The 19244-nt window shown below is 38.3% G+C and overlaps 1 protein-coding gene across 3 annotated transcripts; it reads left to right on the top strand.

Annotated features, from left to right (window-relative positions):
* The first annotated feature begins 2707 nt into the window (after nucleotides 1-2707).
* LOC136265964 (protein fantom-like) lies at nucleotides 2708-18565 on the top strand. Of its 3 annotated transcripts, none has more exons than XM_066060900.1 (35): nucleotides 2708-2864; nucleotides 2916-3013; nucleotides 4739-4782; nucleotides 4836-4912; nucleotides 4958-5058; nucleotides 6206-6286; nucleotides 6333-6379; nucleotides 6688-6714; nucleotides 6784-6831; nucleotides 6880-6952; nucleotides 7110-7192; nucleotides 7241-7346; nucleotides 7400-7474; nucleotides 7971-8116; nucleotides 8870-9009; nucleotides 9067-9173; nucleotides 9224-9274; nucleotides 10471-10540; nucleotides 10703-10824; nucleotides 10872-10973; nucleotides 11873-11953; nucleotides 12005-12192; nucleotides 12244-12313; nucleotides 12588-12717; nucleotides 12778-12863; nucleotides 12914-13037; nucleotides 13136-13290; nucleotides 13347-13472; nucleotides 13553-14165; nucleotides 14545-14783; nucleotides 14868-15051; nucleotides 15690-15759; nucleotides 15844-15937; nucleotides 15997-16039; nucleotides 18420-18565. In XM_066060900.1, exons 1-35 carry the CDS (start codon nucleotides 2858-2860, stop codon nucleotides 18512-18514), a joined length of 3903 nt encoding a protein of 1300 aa, XP_065916972.1. In that variant the 5' UTR covers nucleotides 2708-2857; the 3' UTR covers nucleotides 18515-18565. The 3 variants fall into 3 exon arrangements, with proteins under 3 accessions (XP_065916972.1, XP_065916974.1, XP_065916971.1); XM_066060902.1 differs by having other exon boundaries at nucleotides 6781-6831; nucleotides 14563-14783; XM_066060899.1 differs by having other exon boundaries at nucleotides 6781-6831.
* The last annotated feature ends 679 nt before the right edge of the window (nucleotides 18566-19244 follow it).

Genomic DNA, 19244 nt, shown 5'->3' with positions numbered 1-19244 from the left:
ATGCATATAATTTGTTTGCTTAATTGTTATTGTGTAGTTGTTGACTTGTTTATATGTTATTTGGTTATTGTATACTGTTGTGGCAAAGTTTTCAGCTGTTGCAACAAGAAATAGTGTGCTTTGTAGCTGTCATTTTGTAAACAGTTGCTATGACTACCATGAGTACATTTGTGAGTGCCTTCATATCCAAAAATGATTATTAGGTATTAGCTACCCTACATATGTACCAAATTTGGTGCTTTTATCAAAAAATGCACAATAGGCTTGATATGTTGGACTATGCCGCTGCACTATAGCTAACATAATGCAATTTTTTTCCAATGCTGGTATGAATCTTAACTCACCAACTGAACAGTTGAACTAGTTTTCTCAGTTCTAAATAAAACATGGTTTAGTTTCTATACTCTGATTTAGGCTGGAGTATGAGTTAGACAGTTGTTCTACCAATAGTGAAAACCATTAATTCACTTCAGATGTTGGCTTAGACAGTGAGTTACTAAATGCCTTTCTGGCAATTATATAGCCTAAGCAGTGTGTATGCTGGTATGAATCTTAACTCACCAACTGAACATGACTTGGCTGTGGTTGAAAATAAGAAAATCATTTGTACAGTTATGTAGATTCTCCATTTTAGAATCTGTTATTCACTTTAATTCTTTGATTTATGCTTTTCAGTCACTTGGAACAACTGATTGTGACAACCAGCAATTAAGGATTAACATTTTAGGACTTATACGTATGTAGAAAATCAGGTACTATTACAGCAGATACTGACTGTATATTCAGTACTGTTACTTAGCAGTTGTCAGCAGACTTGTGTGTGTGTGGAGCTAGTTGAGGTCACTGATAAAGACAAGCTGATTGAGTAGTAAAAGATATTTTTGGGACAAAAAGGTGGTATTGGAATTTTATTATGTTTCTGTTTCAAACTATTGTGATAATGAGTCAGTGCTACATACTTTCATGCTTTACATTTCTTGAATCCTGTAGTACTTGATATATGACATCCTCTTCTTTTGCATTATACTCCTTGGCTGTGCAGGATATATGGTCAGTAACTGTAAAGAGCTCAAGTACTTTAGTTATAGCAGGTGAAATTACTATATTGTTAATTTGCAGCTTCAGTTTACAACTGCTACACATTGATGGCATTGACCTTCCTGGTGACTTTATGACTATGATATCAACTCATCATGGACTGTATAGTGTTGTGCAAGAGATCAGTGAACATGTTACTGTACTTGTAGGGAAATCTGGCTCCTAATTTAATCATGCTTAATGTCAACACCATAGTATAACGTTTCCAAGAACTTCATATAATTACATTTATGATTTATGTATTAAGCCAATATACATTTCATCATCATTTAGATAGCACTGTAGCTGTAATGTGTGGATGTGAGTACACATTATATGCTCAGGTATCATAGCCCATAAACCTCTAGTAGCCTCTTGCTCTGCCAGTGGATTGCACCAATCAACTTCAATACTGTGAACACTAAAAGTTAGCTACTAATAGTGGTATCAGCTAAAGTTTTGTTATTATGTGTAATTTATCTTGTCAGCATAAAGCTACATTGCAAGTTTAATTGTATATGTACTAGCTAGCTATAGTGTTTTTACCCCTAATGTTTAAGTGGCTGATCCAGGGTTTGGAAAAGGGAGAGCATCAGTATAATTATGGAGTAGGGATCCGTGCCCCCCAGAAGTTAAAGCTTTTTGCAGGACTAAAAATTTTGATGTAGAGTGGTTTAAATCATACTACATTTATGTGGACTACATTGATCAATAGTTGTATAGGGACATTAAAGTGCCAATCATGAGCAGTTTAGCTATATAATTATTATTGGATTGATACCATCACTGAAACAATGAGAGAATGTACATATATTATGCATACAATAAAAACATGAATGTGTCCTCAGTCACATGCGACCACAGATAAGTGTTAAATAAACACTGGTGTGCATGGGCATGGCAAGGTGTGAAATATAAAAATATATATGCATGCACTAATAAATACAGTTTGAATCAATTCAGGTCTGGAGAAAACCACTCTCTGCATTTCTGGGCCATAAATATTCTCTGTGAAGCTGATATACATTTGTTTGCTGCAATATAAAGTATTTGTTGTACCATTGCCTTTGGCAATGGAAGATCAGGATGGATAAAACGCAGGTGTAGCTACATTATGAACTATAGAATGGCATGATTATGTCACAAGATCACATGCATTTCATTTGCAAGCTATCCTTAGCAGGCTAAATGTACCAATGCAATTGCAGATGTTAGGTGACTGTTCTATTAGAGTATTGACTGACTGCTCTATTAGAGTATCTCAATCGTACGCATACTAGTAAGGCCACAGTGGAAGGTCATAAAAGAAGCCAGCTGCAGGTCGGCACAGTGGAGCACTTTGTGTCTAGCCCTAGGCCTTCTCAAAGACCTGTGATCTAGTCTATGATAAAGTTAGTGGGGGACCACTTATGGCAGAAGGGGACCAACTGTGGCGGCCTAGGTTGTCCCGGGGGGGGGGGGGGACAAGTTGCGGTGCTGCAAGTAGTCTGGGGGGACCAAGTATGGTTGCTGCAACTGGTTTGGGGGGACCGGTTGTAGCATGACAGAACACCTCTTGTTCATTGATTTGTTACTCCATAGTCTCATCTGCAAATCCGGTTAGAAAATAATTTTCTAATCGAAGGGCGGCCGCATCAGTACGTGTACTTGCGGTTTCTATGGTTACGAACTGAATTTCGTATTTCCCGCGGTTGAACACGATAAGCAATGCTCGAAGCAATATCAACGGTACTTTTGAGATCACGAGAAATGTAGATTTTCCTTCTGAGTTGTGAACTAAATGGCAGGTATGTGTCATGTGCATTATTTAGAGTACACTTTGAGATGGATGTTTACAGCAGGTGACGTGCGTGATTTAGGCGCGCGTCGTGCCGTGGCGCAAATGGAGCGTGCAGATCTTGAAGACAAGCAACTGAAACTGATGGAAGAGAATTTGGTACGTTTAATATAACAGGTGGACCTAACCCCAACTTGGTACAGGTGTCAGTGACGTCAGAGTTGATGGTACAGTCGAACCAGAGGAGGTTGGACACGATACAAGCGCTTCTGAAATTTATTACTGTTAATTGCATATTTCTAATATGTGACGAGGAGTAAGTGATAGAAGAAGTATTTAGCAATATCCACACCACGTTACCTTGTGCTTCTCAAGATGAACAGCAAATTCTTATTGCAAGGCGAGTGTGCAACTTTCTAATTCTCTTTTCGATTCTCTGTGAGGCCAAACTAGCGGCGTCCGCTCTTCTTTTTCAATACCCTGAGAGCATGCACATTGCTTTCTTCGACAATTATTGTGCTTAAACACACGTACATAAGGCGTCCCTATAGTATTACACATGGATTCCACCCAGCAAACGCTTACACATGTGATCCCCGTAGATTTCAAGAGCGATTTACGTGCCTGGAGTAGTGGAGTTAACCGTCTGAATAGACTAAACTTGAAGTGCACTCTTGAATAGTATTTGTGAAAACTTTTGTGGGCGCTTGGTTAAACTTTCAATACAAAATGTATGCGCTCACGTGTGGGTGTTCAACCTCCTCTGCAGACAAACCTAATCAGAGTCAAACAGACACCTGAATAATCCAGCAAGTTGTCATTCACCAACAGCTGTGTATAGAAAACTATAACCATAGATATTAGAGCTCCATAGGTTCTAATATCTATGAAAAAACCTGACACCTCTAAGGCTCTGTTTCCTGTCTTCCTCTCAGGCATATTTTGCATGCGGGTGGTCACACCATTTCCACTGCCTGAAAGCATGTACCTTCATTTTTTAAGCTACAGGAATAACACAAATGTGAATTTGATAGCACACTGATATGTGAGCTGACAACCTTATAAGATCAAACTTGCATAGTAGGCAAGAAAAACCAGTTAATAATGGAAGAAAAATGGAATATTTTAGAGCTGACAGCAAACAAGTGTGGGTGGTGGATGGGAAACAATTTATTTGGAGTGGTGTAATCTTACACAAAATTATGCTCTATTAGATAATAATAGCAGTACTAAAAACAACAGAATTTTTTTAGCTATCAAACCTTTTACATACATGTAACAGAAAATAGCTGTAATTCTTGCAAATTCTTAAAGACTGATTCATTTTAAAGATAATCATTTCTTACCTGTAGTTTACTACATAATCCGACGAAATTCTTAACACTGTACAATGTCAGATTACAGAGGTGACTTGATAATCCATCAACCTTCTTACTAGCATAATTTATGGCTCCCATAGAGTGTCGGATTATAGAGATTTGACTGTAAATAGTTACTTCAGTAACAAAATTCAACTAGTTACTATGTAACTAGTAATAATATTGTTGCCAAATTTTAATGCTACAGTCAAATTGAGTGGGCTAATTGTGGATACATTCTGTGTACTGTTTCCATGACTCAGATTGACAGATAGAACATTTGAGTGAAATGGTCACATTGCTTGTAAGGAATTGACATTTGGGACTTATATACATATAATAATAATGCTTGGCAAGGCATATCTGAGTAGAATGATGTCAAAGTTAACAAACAAGCTTATGAAAAATTCAGACTGTGCTAGTAACTTACTTGTACTGAAAGTAATTATAACTGTATGTAGTTAGTTACATGGGATGGAAGTAAATTTTCAAGTAACTACCCCAGCTATGGTTGTTGTGTTATTAGTTGTTGAAGAAACACATCCAGTCACAAGAGGAGAAGATGAAAAGGTGAACTAGAGTTACTATCAGTTGTGATCAGGATGTTATCACTACAAGTATAGGATGGCTACAAAGCTACTAAAACTAGCTGCAGATGATCGTAGGGACGTTGTAGCCACTAGACCAGCAGCGGCCACTGGTTAGTGTATAGTCATTTTACTACTGTCAACTAGGATCCTTATAGGAGGACACAGACTGCGAGATGTAGAGACAGAAGAGATGATTGATAACATGCAGACTAAACTACAAGACCTGGAACAGGAGAATAGCATGTTAAAGAATAAGGTGAGTAATGTGTAGTACTAACGGTGTTGGGGGTAACGTGTTACTTAATAATTATTACTTTTGTGGTAATTAAGTGAAATACGCTATAATATAACTCAAGTTACTTTACTTACAAATGTAGCACGTTACCTAAGTAATAAAGTTACTGTAACGAGTCTAATATTATTACCACAAGTAACGAAGTTGCTAATCTCGTTAGTAATCCACTGAGTAACGCCTAACCACAAGAACGAAGTGATAAATCCGAAGCTTATTCACCAGCTTCTTACTTATAACCAAGATTCACACATTGTCCAACAACGCAATCATGTCATGTGATAAGGTGGTAGCTGAATACGTGACAGCTTAAGATATGTAATTATTATAGTTACTGTATTACATGGGTAATATGTAACTAGTTCAGTTGCAAGTAATATGTGACAAGTTACTTTTAAAAAGTAATTTCCCCAACACTGAGTACTAAATTGTGGTGATCAATGACTTTATAGCAAAAACATTTGACACCTGTATTAGTTCTTCAAAGCCCCACCATCAATATAATCTTTGTCAATGATTTTTTCATAATATGACAACATTTATCTCATCAATGTTCACTAGTGCTGCTGGGTAGTGTGAGGGACACACTGTTCACACTTCTATACATTGTGTGCCATCAAAATCATATGGATGCTGGCTACTTCTGTCAGGTAACATGGAATCTCATACAGCAAAGGGCTAAACATAGGCTAGCTACATGTAAGACTAAGGATACTATCACAAAATAAGTGCCAAATTACAGGATTATTGTTATAAATGTACTTGTTATGGCCAATCATTGAACACTCGAGTGGCTGTAACTCACAATAACCTTCTAAGTACCAAAAACTGTGCCATATGTATTTTAGGTGCATGGCTTAATGTGCCATTGAGTGACTTACAGTTAATTTTTGATTGTTTAAAGAAACGTTTTGTTACCAGCAGAGCAGCAATTCTTGCTCTAGTCTCAGATTAATGCACCACTTTGTGGCACTTAAGATACTTATGACATGTACCATATGACATTAGTCAGTTACATGTTACATGTGGCAATGCAAAGGTGTGTAACTTGTGATCCCTTACACAATATATTAGTTTACACAGTTTGCTAATTAATGTTGTGATGATGTAGGTGTTAGTGATGAAACATCAGATGGAGGTGACGACTAGACGACCTAATGTGTACAGTCATGTTGGCCCAAGGACTGACTCAGTAAATCAGTAAATTATTAGTATCCTGATAGTATTCTGGTGTGTAGGGATTAGTACGTAAAGGAAAGTCAACCAGTGATGGAGCTACCAAGAGGTGAAGGTGTATCTCTTAATAATGACCACCACATTGTGACAAAGAGTAATGGACACTTGGGGGACCACCTATATTTGGCCTAAATGAAGATGTTTCCAGTAAAAATGTACTGGACCAGTTGGGACCAAAAATGTTTATCATTATTATGAAGGCATTTTTTAATTTTGGGAGTTTAGAGAGGTTCATTGTAGTCCTAATTGACAAGTACAACCCCTATGCCATGGATCAAACAAGGCTGCCCTCATCTCTTTGGTGTTCATTATTAAGAGGATAGGTGTAGCTATGTTTATTGTTATCCATTACAACAGGCTGGTTGGCCCAGCAGCAATGGCAAAGTGAGTAGTAGTCAGTGACTAGTAGCAAGACTTGCTAGTAGTGATAGTAGCAGTAACTATTTGTAGCAGGTATGGGCATAGCTTGTTAGAAGAGGCAAGGAGAGATAATCAGAAACTGTTAGTGGTGATTGTTGTCTTCATTACTAATATAGTCGTTGACTGTAGGGAAGAGATGCTACTGGAACTGAAGAATGAGTTAGCAGCAATGCAAGCTAAACTGGAACTACAGCAACAAGAAGTGAGGCTGTGTATAGTATAGTGTGTGTGCATACATGTGTGCATATGTGTAGTACGTGTTACAGTGTATGTACGTAGTGTGTATGGTATGTATACCAGCTAGTGCACCCAGACTACAGCACATTATGCTAACATGATCACATGTGGTGTAACTACAGTTCCGTCAGAAGGAGTTGGTTTACGAACAAGACAAGTTGAAGTTGCAAGAACAATATGAGATACAACTGAGCCACATTAAGAGGTGGGTGGGGCTAGTTACTGCAGCAGTATCACATGATATCATCTGTAGGGGTAACATCAAGGAGGATGTGGAGCTGATCAAAGTTCAGAGAGAGCTGAGAGATAAAGGAAACAAATTGACCTCATTACAGTCACAATTCCTTGTGGCTGAGAAAGTCAGCGGCAGCCATTTTGTTGGGGGATTACCCTACTATCATGTGGTATACAGAACATGTCCAAGATGAAGTCCAGTTACTCTCAAGTGTTGCAACAGATGGAACAACTCAATGACAAGTTGAAACAAGTAACTTGTAGTGTTGTATAGTGTAGCTGTATCTACTGTAGTTTTTTCACAAAGGGGTATGGCTTTTAGAGCTGCAAGATTTTATGTCTTGTTACTCAATTAGATTTGCTGATTGCTTTATTAGAGATCTTGGTTACTTTTGTCATCTTATAATTTCTTGTGCTTCATCAGATATTTATTTTTATGAGACGGCTGGCTTTGTTTGTAAGAAAAGTTGTGTGTGGTGATCGGGTATCATAACGTAACATGACAAAATTAAGATGGATATACACATAGTTAAATTTGGTATGGGAGGTAGCCTACCTTGAAGTATTTAAATGGTTTGTTTTATAGTAAATAGGGTGCATCGAGTTATGCAACATGAACATTACAATAAATACAGTGTACCTGTCTGTTGTGTGCCCTTCACACTTGTAAGACACACAAATTTTCAAACCCAGTCCACACTATTCTTCACAGCTTGGCTGTTTTGGTTTATTTATATTATCTATTACAGGAACAGTTGGCGACCTCCCAACTGCAGTCAGAACTACACACTAACAAGGTTGACCAGAGAGCCATCAGTGAGTTACAACAGGTGATTGATGATCTCAAGACTGACAAGACTTTACTTCAAGCTAATAATGAGAAGTTAATTAAAGCGTGAGTTACCAAAACTGAATGCATTTATTTGATGGTAAATGCACACACGCATGTGCACACACATAGATACACCAATTGCAGAGATATAAACTTTGTGGTTATCCAAACACTAAATAATTCCTGTTGGGTTTGTACACTGTGTTTGTTTGTGTATGTGTGTGTGTGCGTGCGTGCATGCGTGTGTGTGTGAGAGTGAGGCAGCATAGCCAGGTAACTAGTTAGGACATCTGCCTGGTGATCGAGAGGTCCCAGGTTCGATTCCTGGTTACACCACTTTGGTGTTGGTGTTGTTTCCCTGAGCAAGAAACTCTACTTCCATTGCTCCAGTCTACCCAGCTGTTTAAATGGGGACCTGGTGGCCTGGTATCAACTGGGGAAGCAGCCACCCAGCTGTAACATCAATGGGTACCTGGTATTAACTATGCCCAACTGTCCTTGTTTTGCTTAGTGGTGTTACGGTTGTTGTGGGACTTTTGGTTCCGCGACTTCTCTCCGTGAGACCTGGACAGTCCTCCTGCGGGTTACTAGCCCTGCCCCAGGAGGATTTGCCTGGACAAGGTTCAATTGTCTGAGTGGTGCACAGTGCTGGTTCGCTGAGCGGCAATAGCTGTGTTTCATACGGCTGCTGTAGGCTTTGCTTGCTTTGTGTGTGTGTGTGTGTGCGTGCATGCGTGTATGTGTGTGCATGCGTCTGTGAATTACTGTACTACCACTGAGTCTGTGTCACCATTACTGGGGGTGTTATTATCATAGAGCATTCCACAATGAGAAGGATCAACATCACAAACTACAACTACAGTCATTACAAGACAGGATTACCCAACTAGAGACAACCTCACAATCATGCCTCAGAGATAAGACTCAACTGCTGGATAGATTATCAGTTGAACGAGGTGCTGCCACAGCCAGCAATATAGTAACCATGGTTACCTGTATTATTATGATCACAGAACTCAGTGAGAAGTTAGATAATGAGCTGAGAGAGCTGAAGATGTCATGTGAGCTATTGAAGGAGCAGAATGGAGATCTCCAGCGTAAAATAAGCTTCTTTATTAAGGTTGGTATGTCTGTGTGTCTTGTTGCTCGGTACATGTATATTGTTACTAGGAGAGTTCTGTAGACTGGGATGAAGTGGAAAAAGCTGTAGCTGTTGTTAAGGTACATCTGGACATAACGAGAGGCTAATGGCCTATTAACTTAATTAATGTTGTTATTTTCTTTTCTTGTCAATTAAATAAATAAATGTGGCTTGTATCTTAGATGAATAGTGTTATTAGCTGTTGAAAGTGGTAATTGTACTTCCTCTTTGGGCTAGTATCAGAGGAGGTTGGTCATGTAAAGCATCTTGTGATCTCAAAGAAATTTTGAAACTTTTTCAAATCAATTTGCCAAGTACAGTAGGACCTCAATTATCCAAAAGATTCCTAATCTTCAAAGTGACTGTTTTAATAGAGTATTATTTGTACCACTTTGATAATTTTTGTTTGCTCTTGTAGCAGCTACTGTTGACATTAGTTTGGCAAGTTGCAAGCTTCATTAATTGTAATAAACCTTGTTCTACAAATTTAGCTGTAGTAAACCTTAGAAGGTAGTGTCCCCTGGCTTTTGTTTAGGACAAAGCATTTATTTGAACCTGGCTTTACTACATGTATATAAGGTATGTTCTATTTGCTTAAATGACCATGTACCATATGTTATATTAGAGTAATTTAGCAGAGCTCTAGATCTGTTTATAATTGCGTTTATCTAAATGAGTTCATTTATCTAAATACTAATTCTCACACAGTTGTTTTTAATAATAGAAGTTTCACTGTGCTCAAGTTGTGTGAAAATACACCTGTGTATGTACCATATAAGAAGGATGAAATTGTTGTGTAAGTGTGCATAATGCAGTTTTCACATTTTCTATTCACGAGATACAGTGTATACCAATAAACAAAACATTTTGCTGCTGCCACAGTCAAATGTGATTTATGATACATGTTTGTGATTATGATTCATGAAGCTATCATCATTCACGAAATTTGTGAAAAGTTCAAATTTCTGCCTATACGGTATCACCATATGTGTCACAGGCAGATCCCTTACAAACGTCTTTTCAGTCATCCCAATACAATGTATAGACTATCTGGTTTGGTAAGGCATAGGTAGCTTAATCAAACTGTTATTATGTACATAAAATGATTTGTTTTGAGCTGTGAATTTGTATGCCAGGACTGTTTTGTTCAGGTGTATCTCAATGTTGTTTACAGCCAGAATTGTTGGGTAAAGCACAGACCCATACATGATGCTTGACCATCCAATATCTTATTGGGGTCATATAGTTAACATGTATGTATTCTATGGTTGTATAGGCTAAACCTCAAGTAGTCAGTGTTGCTATATCTACTGATGAACCAGTGGTAGTACAAGATGATACTAAAGGTATTTCTTAGTATTGCTGTTTATAAGTGGTAATGTATGTCATGTTTTGTTGTGTTTCTAGTTTGATAAAAAAAACCTAAATATTTATCTGTACTGTGGTGTTTTAGTTAGCAACACTATGAAGTATTTACTATACAATTACTGGTCATATACATACTGTAGTTCAACTGGAGATGGAGCTAGCTCAGTTGAGACAAACTCATTCAGACATGTTAGGAGAACTAGATAAACACAAGAAATTATTATCAATACAACAAAACATCACTGACCAGTACAAGAAGGAGGTAAATCATGGTCACTAGTCACTGGTGGTAGTGTTACTCCTCCACAGGTGGTGATGGTAAACAAGAGGATGGTGACTACTCAACTAGACTGTGATGTGAAACTAAAGGAGACCACCAAGATGGTGGACATCAAGACCAGTAGAATAAAGGTCAGCTGTGATTCAGTATTGTCAGTAATGATATCATGAGTGTTGAATTAGTGTTTAGTGTGTGGAGATAAATGTGTGATGGGTCATATTGGTATATTTTTGGAAAATAATAAGGAAAAAATGATAAATTAACTGTCAGGATAGTCAATGTAGTTTACCACAATTCATTACCACATAGTGGGTTATTTTAAAGCAGAAAATTTTGTAGAATAGGCGAAATCTGAATTTTAAAAGCTTTAAATTCAAAGAGTGCAGCATATTTTGAAGGTGGATTTTCAAATAAAATGACTCATGTCACGAATTTTGAAAAGCATGCATGCATAGTTGTCAACTACTGACTTACTGATAGAATAATCCTCATCCCTATGAACTGGAGAAAAGACTAGTGGAGCAAATCATAACAAGCCTGAGCTGACTCAATCATGCTTACATCTACAGTAGAATTGCAAAAAAAAGGCATCAATTCCCAACAACGGGAGTACTGGACCAGCTGTTTACTGGCTACACAGTAATGATACCGTGTAGCCATTACAATCACACATGAGCAATTACGTGTCTGTGCAAAAAATTTTATCATGTAATATAAGGGCTAGTTACTTTTTTTTTTGTAGAACAGCTCTTGGGAATTTATTTTGAAAGAATTTGAAATCTCCACAAATAGAAACTCTTCAAAAATTACCTACTATACAATATTGCAATTAATGTATTTCACTTGTTGAATTTGGTGAGTGTTATAAAACTGAGTGCAAAATGCATTGTAATTTTGCTGCTACTATTTCCTATGCTTGGCAACAATAAATATTGTCACTAGTAGCTATATTGTGGCCACTTTTGTACTTGTGATATTGTAGGCTCATTAATTAGCGCAGTGTAACGTTATATGGTCCTTGCTGCTATAGCAACTAGAGGGTCAACTACACAACATAGCATATGGGACAAGGTCATGTAACATTAACCTGGAGACAGCAGCAACATCAGACGTGAGTATCAGTACAGTATATACTATTGTGGTAGATTGTGTCACTACTCAGTTGGATCATGATGAGTTGGGGAGGGTGGAACTACAGAGAGGACAAAATGTCTTCTTCTTTACTGTTACTATGGTGACGTTGTCAGCAGAGATGATAAAGTTGTTACACACTACCACGCCATCACTGTTTGTCACTTATGGCTTCTATGACTTTGCTTTGTCCATTACTCCAGTAATGGAGGGAACCAGGTGTGTAACAGAGTGGGGGAGGAGGGTGAAGAGTGTATATATCCCTTGTAGGCCAGTGTTTGACCACACCTCTCAATATGTCACTGAAGTGGATGATTCATTCATCAAGTATCTGAAGAAGGTTCTTAACTATGTGTAGTGCAAAATAGCATCAGTGTCTGTGTCTCTGTACATGTGTGAATTTTGATGCTTGATCTAATACAAGTCATGATACATGATGGTGATAATGCACTTTCTTCTGTGTCGCAATGTGAGGAGAGGGTGGCAAGAACACATTCATTTCAACTTTATTGTGTGTCATACTGTGGGGAGGGGGTGGTGAGAGCACACTCATTACAACTTTATTGTGTGTCGTACTGTGGGAAGAATGGTAATTAGAACACAATTCCTTACAGAACCAGATGACACTAGAACTCCATCAGGCATTTGGTACAGACCACAAGACGATTGGTGCTTGTCAGGTGAAGTTTAGGGACATCATTCACACTAGTGGAGACAAGTTGTACTGTACTGCAGCACTAATTGGTGAGGAGCTGGGGTATAATGTTTTAATGACATAATCAGTGTTATTATATCACACCTCAGGAGGGGGCAGTGTTACAGAGGTTGGTAGTATAGATTATTGGATGATGTTGAAGTTACCAATAACAAAGTCAGCTAGACTACGCCAGGTGGGGATGTGATGTCATATTACACATCATTGCTAACGTATTTTATTCAGGGGAGGAGTAAGGCTCAACAATTACTAGAGGAATACCCTACCCACCAGCAGCAGCCAATTAGTAACACTGTCACACTATCAGTAACTATTGTGGGTTGTAATGGGCTAACAGCTCGTATGAAAGGTTAGGGCAACCTGTTAATACAAGTAGTGTATACTTAAGTACAAGTATTGATTCCATATCTGTGTGTGTGTACTAACTACATGTGTTATCTCTTCCAGGGCATGTCCCTTCTCCCTACGTTGTGTACAAGTTCTATACTAATGATGATCATGATAGTGACATTGTAGTGGACACCACCAGTCCAAGATTTGATGATGTCAAGTTGTACACTGTTCCTGCTGACTCTTGTCTCCATGACTACCTGTGTAGGGAGGTGAGAATATGGTCTGTGTTGTCATGGTGATAGTGGTCATGCTGTGTTTGTCATAGTCACTGGAGGTGTTTGTATTTGATGATAAGGACCCTGAGGATACTTATTACATGGGATTGGCTAGTGTGTCCCTGTTACCACTAGCCCATAACCATACTATACAGGGTTGTTACCAGCTTGTAACGGTGAGTGTGTGTTGAAAGTGTGGCAGGGGGTTTCTTGAATATGTTGACCATTACATGCTATACCTGTCATTGATCCACAGGAAACTGGGGGTTCTAATGGTACTGTGGAAGTCACATTAAAATGGACCAACTCATATACTTCATCTCAACCCACTCCTCCACTACTGACTGAGGCTGTATATACAGCTAATAAAAATACTGATCAAGTGACTTCTCATAGTAGTCTGCACAACCACACCCTCAGTGATGGTCAGAGTTGCACGACCAAGGACGATAAAAACCACACCCCTAGTGTTGATCATAATGGCACACCCAAAGATGATTGTAGTCAAACAACCAAGGATGATCAGAGTTTTACTCCAAAGAGCCACTCACCCACGGATCGTTTAAGTCCCATCCCTAAAGATGATCATAGCCACACACCCATGGATGATCAGAGCCACACCCCTACAGATGATCAGAGCCACACCCCTCAAGACATGCAGAGTGACATCAGCTCTACTCCTCCATCACTCACTCCAGTCACATCACAGCAAGATATGGGTGAACACCAGTCACCGGAAGATGGTCAGCAGCAGTTATTACCAGAGCACCTCACAGCAGCATCATCTGGTGATGACTCAGTTAGTGAAGAACTGGAGAGCTCAGGTGATGAGGACACCATGTTTGAGGAGACTTCACACAGCCCCATTAGTGAGTGGCATAGTGAACCAACTAATACGTAGTGTGGCAAACTGAAACCTCATTATTATTATAGAGCCACTTTTAGGTCCTACTTGACATGGTAAATGTATTGTGTTGGAGAATATGGTGTTTTTGTGTTGGAAAGTTGCTGTATACTCTTATACAGCATAGGTATAGGAATTATGATATTTTCTGTAGGTGTATTTAGCTGTGCATAGAGACATAGCAAAATGGTAGTTAAAGGATTGGAGTCCCTCCACTCTGGTGCATAGACATAGTCTGGCTTTATGTGGGATTCCCTGTATTGGTAGTGATTAAAGCTTAGATGCACATGTGTTTTATGTCTGTGTGATATAGTGTCCCACTGACTTGCATATTATGTGTACAGCTCCACTGATGTCTTCAGGGCAGTCAGGAGCTCATCATGATGATACTACACTTCGTCACGATGACACAGTACCCAAGTTTGGTGGTTTACAAGACTTACCTACTGCACAGCTCACAAGCAGTCATCCTTCAGCTGAGGAAGAAGAGGAGGAGGATGGGACTAGTGATGAAGAAGATAGCAACCCGGTCACTTCTACCCCACTAGTTGAACCTTCTAGACCAGGTCAACCTGCTGTACAGGTAAGCAGGACTGGTTGATCAAGTGTCACGACCTATAATTATACAATTAATAGGTAGTGGTTGTTATCACTGATATTTTACTAGGTGGCCATATTGACGATCACAATCCACAGTTTCACAATGCAGTCTACCCCAGCCTCAGTTGACATGACAACACAACATATGTTTGTGGAGTATGACCTCATGGGGCTACACTATGATGAGTTGGAGACCTCATCTCAGCCCCTCCCCCTGCCTGGACACAGCTGTAACTTTGACTCTACTCACTGTAAGTGTGTCACCACTACCCTGTATATGGGGAAGTGTGTAATCCCCACCAGGGTATTGTGGGAGAAGTACGTTGCTTGACAATAGGACTTATAGGAAAAGTATTTGGTTGTTTGCTTTAAATTAAAATCCTTTACTTCCTTGCTGTTTGTATCAGACACTAGTTGGCTGTTTTGAAAGTACAACCTTTTGTAGATTATAAATGGATTTCATACTTTTACAATCTCATTAAATTTATGTAATGTTTAAATCTAGTGTTCAAAAGGATGACAGTAGTAATTAACAGGCTAATTCCATGTTAGCTGGGAGGTTTGAATACATTGCTTTGTTTAACTTTTGCAAGACAGACTGAGCTAGTCACTCCATCATTCAGGACCACTAAAGCACTAAGTTTGCTTTTATGTGCCTACAAGAAAGCTAAGCAATGTTTTTGTTTTGTTTGTTTGTACCAGTTTATTATCAAAAACAGAAGCTTATAAGTGACTTATGTGTCATGATATAAGCACCGAATGAACCTTGTGATGATTATGAGCTCCTACCAAGAAATTCCAGCCTGTATACCATGTTGTAGAGAATTTATACCATACCATGTCCCTACTCCTTCTACCTTGTTATAACACACCTTCTTGTCATGTGTAGCATTCAAGATTGAAGCAGACCTGAGGAAGCACTTGTTGTCATCATTAAGTGGTGGCAATAGTGATGACATGTAAGTGTGACACAGTATGTCATCATGACTCATTGTGTGTCACCATGGTACATGCTCGATGTTATGCACTAGTTGTGTCCACAGGCTTATCACCTTCACCGTGGTCAGTGATCCAATTGAAGGGGACACAAATGCAGAATGTGTGGAGTTTGGTACAGCTCAACTTGACCTGAGACAGGTACTTATAGTGTGTAGTGTATTGTGTACTAGTCTATTATTGTGCAACATGTTTTACAGATATTGAGCAGAGGTCGTGATGCTAGCATGGAAAAGTTGGAAGGTGAGTGCATCATATTGTGTATGTGTATGTGTTGTTAGGTCAAAGATTTCAATTATTGTGATAAATTTTGGAAGCATGAGAATGATACCTAAATTAGAGTTTGATGTTATATTATTGATGTCCGGGCCTATATGGTCTGAATTCTGCCTACACTCCTGTTCACAGTACTTTTAAGTCGCTGGCCCAATTTTTTATTACAAGATTCAAGGCAACTCACTCTAATATCAAGATTAGTGTTTAGTGACATTTTCTTGTTATTGCTCATCATTCTAATTTTTTGACTTTCTATACTATGTGTAACTACCAAAGAATACCAGCAAATTATTTGTAGTTTTTTCACGGACTGGTTACCTCATAGTAATGACTTAGCAAGGTGGAAATTTAATTTCAGAGTTTTATTAGAGTACAAGTACACAGAAAAATTTGGAAATTTCAACTAGAGTAGGGACTAGAGATTGGAAATGCACAATAGGGATATAATACTTCTTATTGTTTTACTGTGATTTAATATCATGCACTACTCCAGTTTGTTTCAGTACTTTTTATCGAAGTGCTATGGTCCCTACTCTAGTTGAAAATTCCAAATTTTTTCTGTGTACTTTTTTGTTAACTTTTTTGTAAATAATTATTATGACTAGTGAACCCACGCATACCGCATCTGAAATGGCGTTGCACACCTCAATTATCTCTGAAAAGTGAAGTGTTCATTATGCTTTGTTGTCAGCTATGTTCAACCCGTGATGCAGCATTTTGAATCAAGAACTGTTTGAAAAGCACCTCTGCAATCCACGCATACCGAAAGAAATGGTGGTGCATGCCCCAGTTATATCAATTATTGTCTGAAAAGTGAAATATCTGTTTGTCGGCCATGTTCAACCTGTTACACAGTAGTACGAATCAAGAACTGATCAAAAAGCTCCTCTGCTATCAAAATAGCCGCTACTATGAAAAATACGGACGATTTTTGTTATCAAGTGAAGCCATCACGTGCAAAGATGAATTGGACACAAAGAAGGACACTGGTAAGTCCATGAAGAATGCATTGTACATACTGCAGTATACCAAAAGGCACCTCTTGGGCCGAAGCGACATTGAACAGTAAAAAATCAAGCCCTTAGCCTTAGCCGTTATAGAATTACGTTTGTCTGAAGGCATCAGTCAGTTACTTTGTCAGTCAGTAGAAAATTCTGTTAAATAATTATTTTCAAAATTCCGTAGCTACTTGTTGAAAGCGTTTCAGGTCAATCTGAAAGCTTTTTTGGGCTTATTTTTACATAACAAATACTGCCTCATCGTCGTCAGGGGAAATTGAGACTGTTTTTCGAGTGATATTATTTTGTGGGCCACGCCTACTTCTTTGTGGTCCCTACTATACAGTACGATATACAGTAAATAATTGCTTAAAGTGTAGAAACTTAACTCTCATGTGTTAGAGGCACTTAACCCCTTTGATACTATTCCTACGACTACTTGCACTATATGTGACTGGCTGAGCAAAACCAGTTGTTTTCATGTATTTGAATAAACAGGGTAAAAATATGTGTGCGATATAAAAAAGTTTTACATACCTTTTAATCGCTTCAGTACTGTATGCAAGGAAATAAAAATTTGATGAATTCACACTTCGGCAGATTTGACGAATAAACTGTTGACGAAAATTATAGACAAAACTTGTACTTTTAAAGGCGCTTACAAACATTGACGAATTTAAATTTCACAAATTAAACCGATTTGTCAATTTTTCTGATATCAAAATTTCCTTGCGTACGGTAAGTGGGGAAACACAATACATGATTGGGTTCTCCGGTTCACAGAGAGTAAGAAAGTCTTTGTTTCATGCTTGTACAACAAAAGGCATGTGAGTTATGGGGTACAATGCAGTAGAATAGAGTTTTGAATTTAAAGTAGCCTTTTTTGTGCACATGGAGGAATACAGGATAAGCACTATACCTAAATGGATTTGCCAGTTAATGATGAACAGATAAAGCTTGTTTCGGTTGTGAAAATATAATTGATTGATTTGCTGTATTATTGCTGTACAAATCGAATTTCTTGCTATTCCATGTCTAGTGCTATACATGTAACTCCAAGACGATTATCAGAAGAGACAATGAAACTTTGGCTGTCCCCTCTGTTACTATAGGTAACAGGAGCAATACAATGAAATTCAAGGAATGTACAAAAAATGACTGATATATTGCTCAGCCGGTGACATATACCCAAAAGGTCTACAACCACCTTAGCATACTTTGTAAATGATCATTATGATTGTTTTATTCTGCTGTGAACCTGACCAGTTACATCCATTGGTATGATCTCATTAAGTTGTACACATATTACACACACACTTATACATGTTGTGCTTTTATTTCCCCTATAGTGATGGACCCAGATGATGAGGATGATCTGGTGGGTCACTTAACAATCACAATTACAGCATTACATGCCTTAACAACTCTATCTCATCAACAATGAACACATTTGGTGTACAACAGAATTTCAGAAATAATAATTGTTCAATTTGAATTGTTGTCAGTAAATCTGTACCAATTATGCCAGCGTTGACCATAGTACGATGTCAGCATATTATTCAGGCTGTACAGCACAAGCGAAGGTCTGTAGGACACCTGTTCCTGTGACCTTTTATTTTGTGCATTAGGTAATAGGGAAGCTGAAACTTGCTTGATGCTAATTGTTACATTAAATTTATATCTACTGTTAGGTTTTAAGGGTAGAGTACTAAAGATTGATATACTCTAATAGAACAGTCACTACATTTTGAAATATATGATCACAGATGTATTAGATATGCTAAAAGAGCAATAGGGTAATGTCACGCAGGCTCTGGTCTCAGTTGAATCTATTTAAAGAGCACCAATATCAGGCCCATAATCCTATCCTTTATAATGCATAGCTTATACATGGATGCATTCCAAGATCCATGTTTGTCTCAGTGAGTCCGGCACCTGGTTAACAAAGCATATCGTATCTTTGAACTGGTTGGGCATCAAAGCCACGAGCAAGCCATGTTCCCATGATATTGCCGGGTAATATCTAGATATTGACTAGGCAATATGCCAGTTAAACCCTGAGCGGTACCTTTGAACATCCATGCTAAAGTGGTACATAAGGCTATAAAAGACTAACACCAGTAACACAATAATTTTACCAAGTTTTGTATGGGGAAATTTTATGGAATTTCCTT

The sequence above is a fragment of the Dysidea avara genome, chromosome 9 (assembly GCF_963678975.1).
Source record: "Dysidea avara chromosome 9, odDysAvar1.4, whole genome shotgun sequence".
Taxonomy (NCBI): Eukaryota; Metazoa; Porifera; class Demospongiae; order Dictyoceratida; family Dysideidae; genus Dysidea; species Dysidea avara.
The sequence above is the reverse complement of the archived record's forward strand: the minus strand, read 5'-3'. Positions and strand labels throughout refer to the sequence as shown.

Excerpts from the sequence above, each read along its gene's own strand:
- LOC136265964 (XM_066060899.1), top strand. Across the intron at positions 7,193-7,240 it reads CAACTGAGCCACATTAAGAG|GGGTAACATCAAGGAGGATG; the intron begins GTGGGTGGGGCT and ends TATCATCTGTAG. Across the intron at positions 9,010-9,066 it reads TAGATTATCAGTTGAACGAG|AACTCAGTGAGAAGTTAGAT; the intron begins GTGCTGCCACAG and ends TTATGATCACAG.